The sequence below is a fragment of the Gopherus flavomarginatus genome, chromosome 5, assembly GCF_025201925.1.
Source record: "Gopherus flavomarginatus isolate rGopFla2 chromosome 5, rGopFla2.mat.asm, whole genome shotgun sequence".
Classification (NCBI taxonomy): domain Eukaryota; kingdom Metazoa; phylum Chordata; order Testudines; family Testudinidae; genus Gopherus; species Gopherus flavomarginatus.
Window position 1 is genome coordinate 11,032,814 of NC_066621.1, and position 20,646 is coordinate 11,053,459.

At 43.6% G+C, this 20,646-nt stretch overlaps 1 protein-coding gene across 1 annotated transcript; it reads left to right on the forward strand.

The window, feature by feature from the left end:
* Positions 1–1,491: 1,491 nt before the first annotated feature.
* On the forward strand, positions 1,492–19,957 carry INKA2 (inka box actin regulator 2). Its single transcript, XM_050954364.1, has 2 exons — positions 1,492–1,924; positions 17,979–19,957. Exons 1-2 carry the CDS (start codon positions 1,802–1,804, stop codon positions 19,005–19,007), a joined length of 1,152 nt encoding a protein of 383 aa, XP_050810321.1. The 5' UTR covers positions 1,492–1,801; the 3' UTR covers positions 19,008–19,957.
* Positions 19,958–20,646: the final 689 nt, after the last annotated feature.

Below are 20,646 nucleotides of genomic sequence, written 5' to 3' on the forward strand. Positions count from 1 at the left end.
ACCATAGTTATAAAACTGACAATGGAGATAAGGGGGGAAAAAAATAGATCCAAAATCATCCATGGAAAACCAGAATCTGAGACTCCTGCAATTCTCCCTGCAAGGAGGTCCTCGTATGAGGCACAAAAAGAGAACAGGAAAGTTAGGTCATCCAAGGTACCATTAACAGAGGCAGGCTTTTCAGCTAATACTCTCAATATGTTGCTACCATTTCTGTCTTCTATCACTGAGTGGCTCTTCAAACCAGGGAGCTTGGCTGTGGAGGGAAACACATACCCTGCTCTGAACAGGTCCATATGAAGTGTCCAGCTACAGACAGCAAAGAGAAATAGACAGATTTCAAGGGAAAGTCTGTAGCTAGGCCAGTTCTTGTTGGCTAACATTTTAGGCAAGAGTCATAGCTTGGCATATCTCCCACTCAGGACAAGGAGAACCCCAGCTGTCAGTTATTAACATTTTGATAAGATCACTTCCTCAACATGTGAAACTCACAGCACAGGTGAGTAGATCAGAGTAGTAGGGTGCAGGTTCCCTGTGTTCACTTCTGATCCGATAATGAGGGTCTTGCACCTACTCACGCCAAGATCCAGTGTGGAAAAATTGAAACGGCATTGCAAGAGTTAAAGCAAATTTGAACCATCCAAAATTGGAGGGTTTCACAACTGTGTTGTGATGAGGGTGTGGATTGGGTAGTTCTGGGCTGTTGGGTTCACTCTTGCAGAGCAATTTGCAGGACCAGGGCCCTAGTGTATATACTCTATACTAGGACAGGATAATTTGGGGTAAAAATTAGCCCACTAATCAGTGTTGCTAACTTTCTGATTTTACCACGAGTATCTCAGTATTTGCTGTTTTTCTTAAAATCACAGCCTGAAGTCAGGAGACTACTGGAGACTCTCCGCTTTCATTTAAACAAAAAAAAAAGTTTCTACTTTCTAGCCCTTCTACTTGTAGAGAAAAAACTTGAAATGTGACTCCGGTAAGCCCATGCCAGGAGGCAAATACAAACCACCCAATGCATGATGTTTAAAATCTCATGGTTTCGGACGGGGCCCCTGCCTGGGGAGATTAGAAGGGCTGGGGCTGGCAATATTGCCAGAGGGGTCCTGTTTCCAAGGGACCCACCGCCACAGGTTTGGAATTTTGAAACGCCATTCAAAGACAATCATGTTTTTGCTCTCGGGTGCCTTTGCGGGCACCAGATCTCCTACAGTAAACGTGCAAAAACACGGCGCTTGGAGGAGCGGTCCTGGCGCAAAGCGCCCCCACAACTGACCCCATCCTCTGCCCGACTAGCTGCTGGCTCCCGGCTCTGCTAAGACCTCCCCCTCCAGCAGATTTCCTGCCCCCCCCCCCCAGCCGCTGCAGCAGCAGCTTGGGATAGGGGATCCCTATGTCACTGCCATGTGCCCGCAGCTGCAGCCGCCGCGGCTTGCAGAGGGGATCCGGTTGCAATCAGCGGGGAGGACGAGCGGCGCACGGGCTGCCGGCTGCGGGAGGTGCAGCCCGGGGCTTCCCGGGCAGAGAGGGTGCAGGCGCGCGAGCCCGGGCTCGCTGAAGTGTGCTGAGCGGCAGGGCGAGGAGGATTCTCTTCCACTAGAGCTTTTGCCTCTGCAAACTCCCCCAGCGCGTGTGCTCGAGAAAGGAGCCCAGGCTGGGTTTGCTTTCCCCCCCGCGAGAGGGAGAAACTTTGAACCGTAGGAAGGTTGCACTGAAAATACTGGCGTGGAAGGGCGTGTGAAGGGAAGCCTCCCGGCACCCCCGGGGCTGCGTGGGAATCAGAAAGCCTTTTGTGAGCTGCATGGTGCAGGGGAAGCTGCTGCTGCGCCTCTGGCTTGTTGAGGTGTCCACAAGGGGACTTGAACTTGGGAGGATGGAGAAGAAAAATATGGATCATTACCTGCGCCGCCTGAAACAGGAGCTGGTAAGGGACCCCGGGGAAAGAGGGGGCCAGGGGTTGATTTGTATGGGGAGAAACGAGGAACTCAAAAACTGTCTGTCCCGTGCATCTGACTCTGCTGGTCATTTGCTAAACAGAACAGAGCAGCGATAGACCTAAGTGGTTCAGGAGCCAAATTAGCAATCAACATTACCCACAAGAGACGTGGGAGTTTCATTACTATGCATCTCACAGCGAAACGACTGAACAAGTATTCTACAATTGGTTAATAACATAGGAAAAGCAGCCTGCTCCGTTAATTAATCAGGAGCTGCAGGAGACACATTCAAGAGCAACTTGCAGCCCTAGTGCCTCAGTCTGAGCATCACTGCAGTAGAGTAATTGTTGGTTACCTTCTTGTGTGTCACCCCCTCCCCGTGGAGGAGTTGAAGGGGGCCTTCCTTTAATTCCAGCCAATGGGCACGTACCTGCTCCCCACTCACCCAGGGCAGTTTTTGTCCAGTCAGCTCCCCGGACTTATGTCCCCTAGTGCTTCTTACAGTCAGTCTGGATCAACCATAAATCCACACGATATCAATACAATTTTCTGATAGTTTTTTTAAAATTTTCCTGGGAAAGGAGGGTTTGAAATCTAAAGACTAAAATCTCCCTAAAGATTAAATATTCTTAAGCAGACATGTACGCATAGTAATATTGAAGCCACTTCTAGTCACTATTTTTAAAATGGGGCAATGCTGAACTTTCTAATCATTATAGCTGCAGACTAGGTCAACTCACACATATCTTCCTCCAGGATTTTAAATAGAAATTCCCACCACCTCACACCCCAACCGGTTAGTCCCATGCACACATCTGTACTCAGGTAATATTTATGTGCTGGGTAAGATCTGCTGTTTACCCCCTCACCTCATCCTCCGCATCCTTGCCAACCATGAACTAATCAGTAAGGTTTTAAACACATCCCTCACAAACCCAACATTTCTCTCACTGAATATCCCTGATCAGAATAGTCTGTAGAGCACAGGCATACAATCCCAGCATTCTGTTTCCCAGCCACGTCATCTAATTTTAAGGGTGCCTACAAATCTGCTCTATCCTAGCCACACTTACATGGAGTTGAATTTATAAAGTAACGATTCACATTAGCACCCCCCATATGAATTTTATGCATATCTCCATTGACCTTAGTGGAATTACTCCAGTTTACATTGGTGTAAATCAAAGGGCAGAGTTTAGCCTCGGATTGGTCAGATGTTGTTAACCCAGCTGTCTCAGAAAAATAGAACTCAAGGCAAATTAGAGCCCTAGTGATTTTGTGGTTTGCACTGAAATGTACACACCAGCGAGGTTGGAAAGTGAAATAGGAAGTCCCAATAGGAAGAGGTTTAGAGGAATGGGATATGTACCATTACCTGAATGGGAGTCTAGTATGTGTAGTTGCAATTTCTAAATCGAAGGAGTTTTGAAAATGGAAAAATATTTGTTCTTTAGGATGGGATCCCTGGTCTTATTTAGCACAGTCTGTTTCACACCCTCTCCCACCACACAGATTCTGTTTAGAAGGCTATGTTGCTTGCAGAAACTTGCTTGGGCTTGTCCACAAGCGGGAAGATGTTAATACCCGGGTTTTGTTACTGGTGGATTAGTAGAAAGAATTGGATGTTTTTTAATTAATGGATTTGAAAGTTCAATAAGAAGCCAGAGGGTGCGTGTGTAGGGAAGGCAAATGCATGTCATACCAATAAATAGTAAGAACAAAAGAAAAAGCAAAAATGGTAGGTGGGAGGTTGAAATATACAAAACTTCCTGATACCAGTAAGGTGACTACTAGTGCAACAATCTTCAGCTTCAAACTGGAGTTTATAACAAGCACCAGAGGTGTAAGACTCCAGAACTGCAAACATTTAATAACACATGCATAATGTTATGTATACAAGCAATCCCACTGAAGTCAGAGTGCTCATGGTTAAAGTTACTCACTTGTTCCAGTCTTTGCAGGATTGGGATCTTTGGCACCTATGAGACTGGATTCTGCCATACTGCTGCCTGTTGAAGTAGCACCTATAACTGAGGCTACTTGTGGAGTATGGTGTTACTTTGTGTAAGTGTGGCAGAATCTGGCCCAGAGAAGGCTCCTTGAAAATGACTAATATTAAAAGGGACATAGTCAGGCCAAGCTCTGCCTCGAAATGTTGAGTGGGTTTTGCCACATAGAGTAACATTGTGCTCTGCGAGTAGCCCCGTTCATTTCAGTAGGGCTGATCAGCGTGAGTAAGGATGGCAGAATCTACTTTATCTCCTTGCGCTTTGTAATACAAATCTCACTGAAAGCTTTTTGCTTGGATTTAAGCATTCCCCTTTGGAGTCTATGCTGGGCAACACTGCAGCTGTGCATTAGCTGGCACCTGAGCCAGGACGGGAATCTAACTACAGAAAAGTGAAAGTGACCAGTTCACTGGCCTTACACAAGCTGAGCTAAATGCAGAAGGGAGAACTGGACAGGCACATTAGACATTTACAATTCTTTCAACCTCAGCAAACTCTAAGGTGTTACCAAGAACATGGGAAAATATTTTTTTTTAAAACATAGGCCTATGTTTTTGAACCTGTCTGCTTAAAGTTAGTCTCCTAAATCCATATTTAGGCTTCTAAGTAAAAGCAGCCTGATTATCAGTGCTGCTAACATCTATGAAAATGAACCCTATTGAAGTTAGTGGGAACTTCTGGGGCTCAGCATCTCAAAAATCAGAGCAGTACTTTTATTTAGGAGCTAAAATATGGATGTAAGAGGCACCCCAATTTGAAAATGTTAGCCTTGTTTTTTAACCCAACAGCAGTCTCTTAGAATTGGTGCATGTTTCTTGGGGGTAGAAATCTGATATTATGATAGGTTCCAAGTCTATTTGCAAAAGGTGAGGGATATTTGCATTTAATATGAAAGTCAGAAATTAGATACTTGAAAGTCTCCAGGAAAAACCTCTCCTTCATCGTAAGTTTTGCCATTATGTAATACAAGATAATACTATTTATGATCAGGACTGGCTCTAGGCACCAGCAAACCAAGCACATGCTTGGGGCAGCACAATTCCACGGGCGGCATTCCGGGTGGTTTATTTTATTTTATTTTGCAGTTGCACTCTTGGAGGAGATTTTTTTTTTTTTTTGCTTGGAGTGGCAGAAAACCTAGAGCTGGCCCTGTTTATGGTAAAAAATATGGCCACACAATATTTTTTTAAAATATTAGTTTATTAATAAACTAAGGCCTTAGCCTTGCAAAGGCGGATGCATACGCTTCTCTCACAAGATGTGAAGTTAGCACCGTTGACTTCAATAGGACCACTTACCTGGCATAAATTAAACACAAGCTTAAGATTTTACAGGATCAGGCTGTTTTCCCCAATTTTTCATTACACTAAGATACAAACTTATTTTAGTAACTGACACTCATGGCATCAGAGTGCACCTTGCACCCCCTCCCTCACCCCAACCTCCTGCCCCAGCCCAGAGCCCCCTCCTGCACCAAACTCCCAGAGCCCACACCTCCTCCATTAATATAGTAGAAACATGCAGCCCGTGATGACTTACCAAAATGTGTGAAGTGGCCCCCCTGCGAAAATTATTACCCGCCACTGATGCCAATATGGCAAACCTTCTGTTTATGAGATTAATAATGATAGCCTAGCTGAGCTGAGCAGTACATTTACTAAGGTAGACTTGTATTAATTAAAACCATCATAAAGGATATGCCCAACAAAAAATATTTTAAATCAATACCCTTCCTTACAGTCTGGGATTAAAATAGGTAAGCTTTCCCTTAAAAGCAGGCAAGCAGTTTAATAGACAGCTGCGACTGTCTGGGCTTAATGGTGGATGGGAAATGAATCTCTTGACCCTGACTTCTTCACCACTTTCTTCATTAGCAGGCAGGTCATGGCTCCAGATATTAATGCACCAGAACCAAACACCGGTGTGTGTGTGTGTGGGGGGGTCCCTTTGTATCACCAAATAAGGACAATGAGAACTCTATCTGTGGTTAACTAGGAATCCAATGTTATGGCACCAGTTTGAATATGGTAACATGCTGATTTGAATTATACACAACAAGCAGTTCTTTTCCATGTCAAAAAGCAAGGGAAAGAATAAATGTAAGGTTGTGGAGAGGTCCTGTAAAGAAGGCCTATTTAAAGAACCAAATCTTGTTAAGTCTGGTTCCTATAGCTAGGGGAAAGATTGAGACAGTTTGATCTGCTGAAGCTTAATATGTCTTTGTATAAACTATTTCAGCCTTCGACTGGTTTTGAGAGAAGTTAAAAAAAATTGGCAGAGCTCCCAGTTTCATGTAGGGGAAGTTAACTAAAAATGAAATCCTATTCCAGTGCCAGCTTGTCTGTCCCTGTGATTCATGGATTCCAGTTCTTTTTTCTCTTTGCGTGTAAAAAAATATATGAATTGATTACAAATAATTGGTGTTTGGTTTGGGTTGCAGGTGTTCCAAAGGGTTTCCACTCTAGTCCATGCATCAAAGCACACACTGTCAGTGGTGCCTTTCACATGCTGTAACAGTGCCAGGCCGGGCAGAGGTCACATGCAGAGCTTGGATCTGGACATGCTTAAATGGGTTTTCATGTTAACCTCCGAGAACGCATGTTCAATGCTCTGGCGTGGTTGTGACTCTCAAAGATAAACCCAGCCTGGTTCAGTCAGTGAGAAGTTTCTTTCATTCTCCAGTTGTGTATTTTCCATCATAAGCTAATAGTCATTGGCATGTCTAGTATGCCTTGAAAGATTTCATTCAGAGAATTTGAATATTCCACATGCACGTGTTTTAAAGTCATGATAGTCTCAGCTGACACTTTCATTCATTATAAAGCAGGCACTTTGGCCCCACAGTCATAGGACTAAACTAGAGGTCAAGAGACTTGGGCTCTATTCCCAGCCCTGCCACTAGCCTATAAGGCAACAACAGGCAAGTTACCTCACCCCTCTGTGCCTGGGTTTCTCCATCTATAAAAGCGAAAATGGTACCGACCTCCTTTGAAAGCACTTTGGGGTTTAAGAACATAAGAACAGCCATACTGGGTCAGACCAATGATTCATCTAGCTCAGTATCCTGGCTTCCAGCAGTGGCCAGTACCAGAGCTTCAGGGGTAGTGCACACAGAACAGGGCAGTTTTGCAGAGATCCACCTGTCTTATCCATCCAGCTTCTAGCACTCGAGGTTTAGGATCACCTCAAGCCTGGTGTTAGACCCCTGACCATCGTGACTAATAGCCATTGATGGATCTATCTTTAATGAGCGTATCTAGTTCTTTTTTGAACCCAGTTGTACTTTTGGCCATCACCATGTCCTTTGGCAAGGAGTTCTACAGGTTAATTTTGTGAAAGAGTATTTCCTCTGGTTTGTCTTAAACCAGCTGCCTGTTGATTTAAGCAGGTGAGCCCTGGTTTTTGTACTGTGGGAAAGGGTAAATAACATTTCTCTGTTCCTTTTTCTACACCCATCATGATTTTATAGACCTCTGTTATATCCCCCATTAATCACTTCTGTAAGCAGAACAGTCCCAGTCTTTTTAGTCTCTCCTCCCATAGAAGCCATTCCATATCCTTGATCATCTTTGTAGCTTTTCTCTGAGCTTTTTCCAGTTCCACTCTAGCCTTTTTGAGAGTGGATGACAAAAATAATGCTACATAAGAGCTCGGTATTATTGTTATTATTTGGTAGTGCTGGATTAAGATGCATTGGCATTGCACCAGTCTTTAGAGCCCCTCATAAGAGGATCTCAAAGCACATAACAGGCCCACTCCAGGTTCCATTGAAGCAAATAGCAAAACTTCTACAGACTCCAGTGGGCCCCCAGGATCTAGAGCTGGCCCTGAGCCTTCTAGTGCTTTTGTGGAGTTCTCCATTTAGCAGAAAGATAAGTGGAAGCACAGAGAGGTGAGCTGGCTTTCCCAAGGTCACACAGCCAGCCAGCAATCAGGAAAGCAGGACTCCTCATTCAGTGTCCTGCTCTGAGCAGTACACATCATTGTCTCATTTGTTCTGTGTTTCTACAGCACCTAGCACAAAGGGGGTCTAGGTTCATGACTGGCGTTCCTAAGTTCTAGACTGCAAGTTCTTTTAGCAGAAATGGTTTCCTTGTTATAGGGTTGCATAGACACCTGGTACAATGGGACAGGGGTCTCTAGGCCCCCCTGCAATAAAAATAAGTCATTCTTCAACTAGGAGGCTGTGTGGTATCTTGTCGGGATTTTACCATTAGGTTGCAGCTGGGGTTTATGTGGCTATTAGGAATGAATAGTGATGCTTAGGTCATTGTAAGTAGCAATTTCAGGTTACATTCTGTCCCAGTATATGCATGTGTTCCATTTGGCCCTCAGTCAGTAGAGCTGAATAGTAAAACCAAACACAACCCCCTATTGGGCTGATTTCCTGCTCATAAGTTCAGCTGTGATATTGAAAACCATGGGAAAAAATGCTATTCAAGCTTATGGAAAAAGAAAAACAAACAAGGATCTTTCCAATTTCCTGCCCATAAATTCAGTAGCGATGCCAATGAACTGCAGCAAAATGGGGCTGTGGAAATAGGGACAGAGAAAGAATACAGCTGTGGAGGCTTTGTAAATTACTTAGGTAAGTACAACTTGTGCAGATAATTATTATTGAAGGTTTTGTTGTAGTGTTAATGGGAATAAGATGCTAGCATCCTCAGACATGTTTAAATCCGATTAAAAAAAAGTGCAAACTCTAGAAAAGTTACACTCACCTAGTTGTGAGGATCAGTCAAAAGATGCAGAAACCTTCATGCAATCCATTCCACACACAACCACAACTTTTATCCTGTGAAAGGGTTAGCCCGGTGTGACTTTTTCCACTGTAAAACATGCTTCTCAGAATCTCCATCCCTTCAGACTAGGCCCTCAATAGGAGCTAGGTTAAGAAGATGCTTTGCTAATATAGAGCCTGATTCTCCACTGTTTGCACTTGTCAAAGTCTTTTTACACTTGTGCAAAGCAGGTGAAATGTGCTGCCAAATTAGAGTTCTCCACTCACAGCAGGGATACCACTTTGCACAGGTGTAAATCATGATACAAGGTGCAAGACAATGAATGGGCCGAAATCTGATCTTAATAAATTGCTATTCAAGTGTAACTTCATTGCAGTCAAGAGTTACACTCTTATAACTGAAAACAAAGTCAGTCTCATAGTGTAGGCTGAAAACACTGGAAGCAGTTGCAGTCTAATTGTGTGTGTTTTGATTATTCTTGGGGAAAACAGGATGTTTCTAAATATTTTGTGGAAAATTTTTTTTTAATATATTGTTAACCAACAAATATCACTTAGAAGTTAACATTTGCTCCCACACCCAGACATAACATCAAACTTTAGAATTTGGTGCGGTGTTTGGTTTCCCCATTACAACAGCTTATCTCAGAGCAAACAGTCTCGTGTTTCTTGGTGTGAATGTCTCACAGGAGTAGAACTTTCAGTGTAAGTGACAAAATGCAGCCCTTTTATTTTTACATCCTGTCTCGCACGGAGTCCTGATTTGGTAACCATGTGTCATGCTTGCAAAATGCCCCAGTATTCTTTTCCTGAAGAGAGGGCATCTCAGTAAGGCATTCCAGTAACGTTTAGACTGAATTCAATTAGCCACTGTTGCAATAGTGTCTCTACAGCCATGGCAGCACTCATTACTGACTGCGCTTGCAAAATTTACAGGGTAAAACTCCTGAGTAAGAGTCCAAAACTGAAACAGAAAAGGCAGGTAAAGGAAATGGACTCCTCTCTTTGCGTAGGATCTGTGAAGGACACCAAGGCCTGTTGTCTTCAGTGGATATATGAATTCTTCTTTCAGTTGTCATTGTTTATCATTTGTATAGAGGTGGCACCCAAAAGCCCTTTCCAGACATTGTGTCTTAGAGGAAGATACAATGCTAACACCAAAGAGCATACAGCTAATGGTGGGCACAGTGCAACATGGGGACTATGATGGCAAATGAGGAAACAGGAGGGTGGGCAGAAGAAATAAGGTCTTACCACTGTCTCAAACCCAATCCTGCAGTAAGCTCTCAGGAGGAAGGAAGGATGATCCATTGATTAGGGCAGTAGCCAGGGAATCAGGAGGCCCGTTCAGTTCCCTGTTCTCTACACAGGTATCCTGTGTGACCTTGGGCAAGTCATTTAGTCTCTCTGTGCCCCAGTTTTCCCTCTAAAATAATAGCACAGGAGTATCTCCCGGGCATGTTGTGAGCAAAGATACATTAGGGATTGTGAGGTGCTCCAATACCGTGGTGATGGAGGTCATAGAAGTATTTAAGATAGACAAGGTCTCAGGAACTGATTGTTATGCACCTCTTGTTGCTGAATATATTTCCCACCCCAATCCACTGACAGGCCCTTCCAGGGCAAAGTGCTTACCTCACCCCCGCTTCCCCAACCATTTCACCTTATTATTTGTGTTACCTAGCAACAGGCGCCCATGTCACGGGAGAGGATGTGAGGCACTAGAGCGGGGTGAAAATGGCTTTTCCACAGGCAGGCGGACATTGTGGGGGAAACATTGGGGGTTTTCAGAGACATCAAACTTTATTTTTGTTTCCCCCCTCCATCTTTTTTCAACTTCTTCAGTGACAATAAGGCAGGGGAATGGGGATGGGAAGGGGGGGGAAATAGAATAGGTGGGAGAGAACCCCCAGAAACTGAAAATTCTTTGGCTTGTCATCAAAACTCTGAAATTTTTGTGGAACTATTTGGAGAAAAAATAATTTTTTGGGAATCCACCCCCCAATAATTTACCTCCCTCCCACCCCCCAGCCAGCCCTACTCCATATAGCAATTCTGAAGGTGTGTCTTCACTGGAAGACAAAGGTGTGCTCTTGCCTGGGGTTGGGCTAACTTGGGTTAAAATAGCAGTAACTCTGAAGCATCTGGGTTTTAACTCCAGTTAGCAGCACAACTTCAACCCTAAGCTGCCTTCTAGGTTTTAACTAGAGCTACATTAAAACCCACAATGCCATGTCTTCACTGTGGTTTTCAGCCTGAGTGAGGAATACACCTGGTTTTGCAGCGAAGACATATCATGCACCAATGACCCTATCTCCACTCTCCTCTCTTTCCCCTGACATTTACCCTTCTCTTTCAAGTCACTCAGTATCTAAAGCTAATGTGGCAGTGCCTGCTATGTGGTAATGTTTTGCAGAAGCAACCAAAAGCAGCTCCTAGTGGAATTTTTACTTGAGAGGTAAATAAGGAAAGTTCTGTCACACAGAGACATGACTCTCCAAAGACAGGAGGAACCGAGCTAAGCTGGGTTGGAACTTCCATTTGGCTTTATACGCCCGGTGCTTCTCACTGTGGGAGTTGGGTCAATCACTGTGAAGTGTTGAGAGAGAAAGAGACCTGTCTGTTTGAACAGAAAAGATCTGCATAGGGGTAAGTTGAGACACAGGCAGAAAGCTGAGTCAGCCAGTCTGTTGGAGCCATTCATTGTAGGTCACAGAAAGGTGGTTTGTAGCTTAGCAGTGTGATGTCAACCTTTAAATACCTTTGATTCCTGGGACTAAAAGGTAAAGCCTTGGTGGATTGTCCTATGCGGAGGTGGGATTAGAACCCTTTGGCTGAATTCCCTGCTGTGGTGCAGCATCCAAGGAATTCCCTGATACAGAGGATTCCCAGACAGGCATAGATTTGGCACAGCTGGTTCTACATCATCCTCCAGAGGGGCACATCTGGAGGGAGCAGGGTATAGGCGAGATGTTCCTCTATTGTTATCTATTCCTAGCTTCTGCAATAGCTCATAAGGCATCTTATAACCTGGGCAAAATTTATACAACCCCAATGGCTGAAGCAGCCCCTCGCAGTTTCCACACGGGGAAACATACGTCCTCATTTGCACCTCCACTTCACTCTTACGTTGCACTCTGCTCAGAAGCAAGGATGAATTGGCCCCTTTGAGACTCCGCCATCCTCACTATTATTAATTTTGTGTAGCCATCCGTGATGTGTCAAGGAACCTCTTTCTTCAGCATTGCACTGGGTCCAGGCAGCAGGAAGGAACTCCGTCTGCTGATTTCCTGTTACTAACAGCTGCTCAATCTAGGGGGGGGAAAGCAATAAACAACTTTATTTGCTAATTTATTCCTGAGATGAATCCCAGAGACTATCTGGTTTGTTTAGCTCTGAGAGCCCAGAATCTTGGGTGAAGTAAGTGGTCTTGAGAAAGCAGTGAATGGTTTTGGAATCACACTCAGCCTGTTGCATACATTCAGGGCCCAAAACCAGATCTCCAGGTGCAGGAATGGCAGAATGGGGGGCAAATTCTGCTGATGTACAAAGGAAATAAAAATTGGCCTTGTGCCCTTTCTAGCTTCTTTACAATGAATAATAAAGGCCTGAGAATTAGTTCTTTGTTATCTGTTTGTTTATTTACTTTTAACATTTGATTTTGTTTTTTACACTAGAAATTTGAGTCTTGTCTGTCCTGAAAGATTCAGTGTTGATGGGAGAACTAGCAAAAAGATGACATCACAAGAGCCAATAGAGTGAAAGTTAAGCAACTGAAAGAGAGAGGAAAATTTTACTCAAACTGTTTGAAACTGGGTTTTTTGTTTTGTTTTTTGTTAACACTTATTTAACGAGTAGTTAACATTTTGGATAAAAGATGCCTTTGTTAAAGATTCATCCCCTCTTCCCCGTCTCCCTTCAAATTAGCTGTAATCTCACAGTTAACATCCCCAAGAGCTCCCAGAGTTTCTCCTGTGAAACCAGGGAACAACAGATTTGAAATTCCCAGTATTTGCATGATAACACACAAGCAGTAATAAGGCAACAAAAAAAAAGGCATAAACCCAACATGAAAAACTCTTCTCAAATCACCCTTAAGATAAATTCCCACTGACGAGCTGTGCTTGAGGTAAGAATTCAGGCTCATTAAAAAATAATTTTGTTAGGTTCTGTGTTTTCCTTTGGAACGCTATCTGATCAGTTCAGCAGTTCTAAAGTAATTTTTCTCTCTTAATTTCATTCTCTTTAAATACCAAATGTGTTTGTTGCTGGCTCTGTTGCCTATCAACCTGATTATTAAGAGCTATCACTGCAATTCCTTCTTTCCTTTTCCCTCAGCAATAACTTCCTCTCACAATACCTCTTTTACCTAAGAGTTGGACATCTGTCATCCTCCTCATTATCCCAAACACACCCAGAGACCTTCTTTTCACGTCTCTCCAGTCAGCTGGAATCTGGAATATGTTATCTGTTCTTTTTTTTTTTCCCTTTCTTTCTTTCTTCCCCAGTCATCACCAAAATATTGCCGTAGTCCAGGGCAACCCAGATGTGGAGATGAACTGGAAATACAAACAACTGTGGCTCAAGGGGCTTAGTTGGATTTGGATTCCAGAGCAGTCCTGTGTATTCAGACATTAGTAGAAAAATATTAGTTCCCAAAATGTTTAACAATTTTTTTTAAAGTGAGAAATTGCAAATGAATTTCCCATTTTTCTTGCTCCCCTTGCACAGAGACATTTGGCTTTGTGTTATGTAAAATAGTGGAATATGAGATGTACATAAGCCCATTAGTGTGTGGCTTTTCTGGCTATCCACTGATCCGCCAAAGGATTGCATTTCTGTTTATACAGTACTTTGTCCGGTTCACATATTAGACCCCAGGACCTGTGCATACTATTTACATAGTGCTTTTAGACTAATATGCTTTATATACCTGTGGAGTAAACTATACACAGGAATTCTTTCACCCAGGCACTGAACTGCAGCTGTCACAGGGTGGAACCCAGCAACTGCTGAACATCATGCAGCAGTTTGGAAGTGCAAGTGTTTGGGGAACACACTTACTGAGTGTGCTCACTGACACAATTTGTTCAGCGCCCTGGAGTTAACTTGACTCCTGGGTTTGATGGGTGGAAATAAAGTAATATAAAATAAAGGCGTGAGCAGCAGGTGTAGGCTTAGTGCTGGAATCACTTTGACTTACACTCTGGGTTTACTGGTATTCACCTTTTCCCTGACATGGGAAAAGTATTGTCATGACCATGAGCCAACCCCCGCTTGCATGAAGCAGGCAAGTAGTCCTTGCAGCGTCAGTGGGGCTGACACACGGGAGTAACACAGACAGAATTTGACTTTGTACGGACAGACTGAGGCATAGTTCAGTTTTGGGTGGCTTGAGGCTCCTGGGGCCCTATGTTTAGATTTGTGGGGTTCTTGTTTTGGTGAGGTGAGTCCATTCAGACCTAAAAGAGTAAGTGGCTAATCCCCATCAGCCCCAGCCACCTGCTATTGTATAAACACCCAGAGAGTTTGGAAAGAAGTGTAAGGAAGTTCTCCTGTAAATGCTGCTGCATGGACCAAGCTGTGGGCATGGATCGGACCTCAAAGACGATTTGTTGACAACGGACTTTATGTAACAATGGCTGCATTGGTTTATATAATGCTCAAAAAATAAAAGCAGTTCCTGCTAGCAATCATTTATTCATAGGGTTTGCAACTAAATTTGCTGCTGCAGGTGCATTTGTGGAAGCATTGCAGAGTGTGGCTGTCATCCAGAACAAGGTCCGGAAATGTGTTCCCCCGAGGCTCTGTTAGATGTATCATCAAGGCTGGGGCAGTCTCTTGGATTTAGGTTTGTGGCAAACTATAAGAAAAATTTGCAAGCCTTTGCAAATGGAGTTAGAGCTGTTATTTATTTTTTGTATTACCGACATTTGTAGGTGCCTGACTCACGGACTAGTACCCCACGGTGCCAGGCACTGTCCAAACAGAACAAAAGTTCCTGGTGCTGGGGGATGGATGGGGCAGCTTGACATGCCTACCCCTTGCATCTGGAGATCAGGGTACAAAACCTGCTTTGCTGGGGATTCCCAAATGGATCTGGTCCTTAAACATAGAACCACAGCGCTTACCTATCATAAGTAGATACTGGCCCCCACTGTTGTAGTAACTGAGCAGCCATCCTCCTGACACCCCTGTGCAGTAGGATAGGGCGTTATCCCCATTGTATGGATGGGAAACTGAGGCACTGAGAGACTAAGCCACTCCTCAGTGGAAAGATCCAGAGTGTGTGTCTCCCTACAGTTATAGTCCAAAAATCCATTGTCTGCACTTGCAAACAGGGTCACCTCCCCGCTCCTTGTGTTTTCCTGTCTAGGATCTGCCCTCAAAACTGCAATCGCTTGATGAGCATGTTGCTCAGACTGTAAATAGGGACTCACGGCAAAATATACAGTACGCAATTACGTGTAGACACACCGATAGATAATCATATTCTGCCCGTAAGAAACCTGTTTATTACCTTTTGGTAACCAACCCCACAGACCTTAAGACAATAATTTTCAGTATCTGTACATAACTCTTGACATTTTTTCCATACATGCGTTTTGCAATGGTTATGAGGACCAGTGTGACACAGGCTCTGAGTGGATACCTTACATAACACTCTTTGGTGAGCTAATATGTAGATGCCAGGCTCAGGGGATCCCTGTAACCCTTAGGCACATCTGGTGCCCTCTGCCATTTGGCATCAAGAGGTCCTTGGGCCAGAGGCATGTTGGGTATGGTCTTCCCAGGTGTAACTCTAACGTCAGTGGAGAGACACCATAGAAGTACCAAAGATAGATAAACAGTAACATCAGCCTCGCTGTGCCTCTGTTTGTCCATCTGTAAAACAGGATCAATATGTACCTACCTGAAAGGTGGTTGAAGCTGTTTCTGAGGGGCATATCCTCTGCTGATATAAACGGTCCAGTTGAAGTCAGAGGAGCTCTGACAATTTAAACTGGCCCCACAGTGGCTGAGAAGCATTTTGTGTTTATCCTATTAGAGTGGCTCAAAACTTTTTGAAATTTCCATGAAAAACATTTTACCAAAACAACAACAAAATATTGAAAAATTTCGGTGAAAATTTCTTACTGCTTTTCAACCAGCTCTGAATCCTAGGAACTCACAGGGGAAGGGTCCCACAGGTGAAATGAACAGAGTGATGGTAAATGCTGCCTCTGAAATATTAATGGTCCCTGTTGGATGAGGCCTGCATTGTAATGATACCACCCATCATGGGGGAGTTAATTGAATCAATGAAGGGAACAGCACAGCCGTCGAGCATATGCTGTCTTTTTGACCAGTCTAGTCATTACTGCAGGACCCTTGTCACTCATCACTGCTTGATTACACCACTTTGCCTGCGAGGGGATTTGATGTGAAGTGTCCAATGAGGGTCCAAGCTGGCTCCAAATCCAGCTTTGCAAAGCCGCAGATAAAAACGACTTCCATTAATAAGGCAAGAAAGGTTAGGACAAGAAGCATTACAGCAAATCTGGAGAGGTAAGGTGATAGTTTTGTCTGAGGCTTATGGAACATATGGTTCCAGATTTTGTATTGGTAGCGCAAGAGCTCTTTTATTGTAAACGTGTGGGCGTTACTTGTACATATGTGCAGATGTAGCTTTATTTTGCAGATACTAGTAATCTTAGCCTGTAAGGGAGACTTGACTTGTAAATATAATCAGAGGTTTGAACAGAGAGTTTTTTCATAACTTTACAGCCAGATATCCTTTCTAGCAGGTGAATATGCTTCTCCTCTTGAGCATGAAGCTCCAGAAGTAGGTGTCATACTTCTGCTAACTCTGAGAGTCTGATTTTTGAAACTTAGATGGAGATTTGTGCCTGGAACATGTGTTATGAGGATTTCCACTTTTGCAGCATGGTTATTACAAAGTGGCAGTGTTTTAATGGCCTTTCTTACCCACTGGTGAGAACTTGCATTTCTCTGCTTACAAACAAACAGCAAACTGCAAATTACTGAGCAAAATGATTTCCCCTCCCTGTCCCCACAAAAAAAAGTTTGCTTAGTAATGTACAGCCACTCCTGTGTACAAGTGTTAAAGGAAGTAGCATATTAAGAGAATGCTTGTCATGCAAATATTGTGATCAGCTTTTTAAACTGTATACTAAAGAACTTTTAGGTTTGATCTTTTCTGAGACATTTATAATCCCATCTGCCAACCTCTCTACTTCAGTGTGGCATATCTTTGCCTCCAGCCTGGCAAACCTCCTCCCCCACCCCCCAGCCCCCGTGCCCTCCGAAAAAGTGGTAGCAGCTGTTGGAAAGTATAGCCCATTTGTTTTATGATGCCGCTTTGGGAATATGATCCAGATCCCACATAAGAGAGAAGGAGAGCAACAGAATGAAAGGGGAAAGAGGGCAATATAGAGGCTTTGGAAAATAACTAGCATATTTTAAGGTTAACATGGAGAGTTACACCTTTCTATTAAAGTAGAAGGATAAAACACAAGTGTGAATGATGGATCTAGTTTGGACGCCAAAATAATTGATTTTTTCAGCAAATAAACTTGTGATACTTATTTGTTTTTTCAATATTACTATTCAAATTTCTAGGACTTCATTCCATGCTGGTACTTCTGTTTCTCAACCTATAATTAGGGTATTATAACAAAGCATTAAGACATATATTACAGAGTGACAATGTGATTTTTTTTAAATATTTTTTGTTTTTTATTTTAACATGTTACAAAAACTAGTCAGTCAAAGGCTGATTCATTTATAAATTCAAAGCACCCACTTCTAGTCTCAGTTGTTTGCACGTCAAGAAAGAAACAACAGCTGCAGAATAAGCCTAAAAATTGATGCAGCAAATTGTCATGCTCGGTTACATGAATAGAGGTTCTGCTAAGCAATTAACTGAAATTCAGATAAACATTATTTTTGTTGTCAATCAAATGCTTATTTCGGTTCTTGTTAATGGGTGAGGATATGGAATCTTTAAAAAAATATTTTAATTTCTTCAGAATCTAAAAAAAATGTGTGTTTATTATCCCATGAAATGGCTGGAGCACCAGGGACAGGATAGCACATTTAAGTCCTAATAATTCAGTATTAGGGCATGTTTCAGGAGGGACCTGCTTTTTGCTGCTGTCTAGCTTACAAGATAAAAAAGGAACATGTCCTAGTTTTTACTTCCCTATATGTTGCTGGGGTAAAATCCTACTTGTTTTGTCTTGACTTCTCTAAGCACTGATTCACTCTCCTCTCTTCCTCCCCAAACAGTTATCCATGAAGGAGGTTGGAGACGGGCTGCATGAACAGATGAACTGCATGATGGGTGCCCTGCAAGAGTTGAAACTCCTCCAGGTCCAGACAGCTTTGGAGCAGTTGGAGATTTCAGAGACTCGAAACAAGGTTTCAGGCATTGGCCAGCACCAGTGCTGTCGAAATGGCAGAGAGATGCCCAGAGCCAGCAGGCAGAATGAGAGGTTGCTGGGAAAGAGATCTTTGGAAGAGTGCAACCCCATAGCGTTTGCACACTCCACCCAGGTGCCACAATCTGCCAGCCTGTTTGGCCCTGTGACTTTACCAGACAGTAGCCACCACCATGTGGCTTATAGCAAAGACTATTATCCTACTAGCAGACTTTCTTCAGCTCTGACCACGGTAGAGTACTGCCCGCCAAGGAAATTTGACTCAGCCAGTTTGGGCACAACTGGGAACCAGATTCATAGAGACACAGCCAGCATCCCTCAGACTTTGGCTGGGAGTAGATTGGGATGCAGAGAATGCCAGGCTTCTGATGAGGCCAACGACTGGACTTCCTCACTAATGTCTCAGAGCAGGAACCGGCAGCCTCTGGTCTTAGGGGATAATATCTTTGCAGATTTGGTTGGGAACTGGCTGGATCTGCCAGAGCTGGATAAAAAGGGGGAGAAAAATGAGACTTCCCTGTCCATCAGCAGGTCTCAGGAGTTCTACAGGAAGTTTTCCCTCACAGCCAACATCTTCAAAAAGTTCTTGAGGAGCGTACGGCCAGACCGAGATAGGCTCCTCAAGGAAAAACCATGTTGGCTCCCGGCGGAAGACAGAGAGACTGAAATTTCAAAGAGATCCAAAAAGGTGAGCAAACAGAAGGGAACATTTTACTTCCCCCTCCATGGGAACCTACAGAATGCTCACAGCAAAATGGAGAGGTGCCCAAAGACAGCAGCTAGTAGTGACAAATCCAAGAATTGTGCCAAGAAGGTCCATGGCACCACAGACCACACCCAGTCAGGCTTTGATATGAATACAGCCGTATGGGTCTAAGTTCCTATAAACGTCTCCTTTGCCAAATTGTTCTGCTTCACGCTAGAGATGAGCTGGAGCGCATACATGCCTGTACATGATGTACCCCAAAGGCCTGCCCCGCACTGGGGTGAGGGAAACAGCGTATCCTGTAGTGTAGAGCATGCTGTGGGAAGCAGCCCCACAAGCCCAGCTTTTAAGAGACCTACATCTCCTGGGGAAGGACATCCAAACAGCAGCTGAATTAGGACTACGTGCAGAAGCTTTCCAGAGCTGGTGCTTAGGAGAATGACCAGATTTCTTGACAGCGTCCGGGGCAGGTAGCACCATGGATAGCCAGCCCCTTACCTGTGTGACAGCCTCTCTGGTCATAAGGACTTCATGTTTGCAAAATCCATTCAGTTCATCTCTGATTAAGATAGCTACAGTACATAAAATGCAGTGTGTGTGTTATGTATATATTTTAAAATCAGCTGTCCCTTGTGTGCACTTAATACTAGATTGTAAACCAGGCAACTCGAAAGTCGATCTCAGAGCACTTGATATTTAAATTAAAAAAGTAAGGTATGAATTTATAAGAGACGGCAGTACTTGAACAGTCGCTGAATGCAGATGTTGTGTGCACACCATCCCGTTGCATTTCAACTTTTCTTTTTCTAAAGCGTTATCTCCGGTGTGCTCTTTGCCTGTCCTCTCCAGCATCAGTTTAACCAGTAGTATAAGTAACAGGTCCATACATGGAATTTTCTGATGCCCAGAAATTCTTCACCAGTTGAGCGTTACCCTTCATGGCCTTAAACCCAGATGTCGCACTGAGATATGAAGTTGCAACAGACTTTGTGTTGGGTTGTTGGTGTTCTTTGTTTGTTTGTTTGATTTGTTGTTATGTACAGATTTAGTCTTGAGAAAACAAAACAGAGTTCTTCAGTGTTCCAGTCTCCAAGAATTACTAATAAAGCGATGTCACGGTCTTCCAAAGGGCAGTGGAATAGTTTGTACAACACGTGATATCTCTAATGGCCACTCTCTGTCCTGCTTGTACTCCAGTTCTATACAGGAAGCAGAAGCTACAGGAGTGACATCCATAATTACAAACAAGAAAAGGGCTACATTCTCAGTTGGTGTAAATAGGTATAGCTCTGTTTAGCCAATGGAGTTACTCTGGCTTATACCAGCTGAGTTGGTGTGTGAGTTCCGTGGCATGGATTGCTCAGTTAGGGGACACAGGGTTGAAGAACAGACAAAAGGAAAACATTTTCCACTTAAGAAATTATAAATTATCCAAACAAGAAGGGGGTGTTAGCTGGTCATTTGTTGCGAGGGCCCCACGGCCTTGGAATTTGTTCCCACTTTGGTCTGAAAGAGCCCAGATCTGATGATCCTCGAGGCATGTTGTAAAGCGAATTGTTTTTCCTAGGCATCTGAAAATCCGGCGGGGGGGGGGGGGAGAATTTTTCAGGTGAAAAATTGCTCACAGGGGAAGAGCCTTGGAGTTGTTCAGTTGCTAGACACATTGGGCATGGGTTATGTTCAACTCTACTGCTGCAGCATGTGGTGATGTTATACCCAGGGCACCTACGCACCCTTTGTAGTATTTCTGTGAAGCTAAATACATAAATGAGGCCAGCGAATCTGGCGAGAATGAAACCGTGAATCTCCT

Coding starts and splice junctions, on each gene's coding strand:
- INKA2 (XM_050954364.1), top strand. CDS start 1,802: ATGGTGCAGGGGAAGCTGCTGCTGCGCCTCTGGCTTGTTGAGGTGTCC. Junction 1,925..17,978: donor GCCGCCTGAAACAGGAGCTG/GTAAGGGACCCC, acceptor CTCCCCAAACAG/TTATCCATGAAGGAGGTTGG.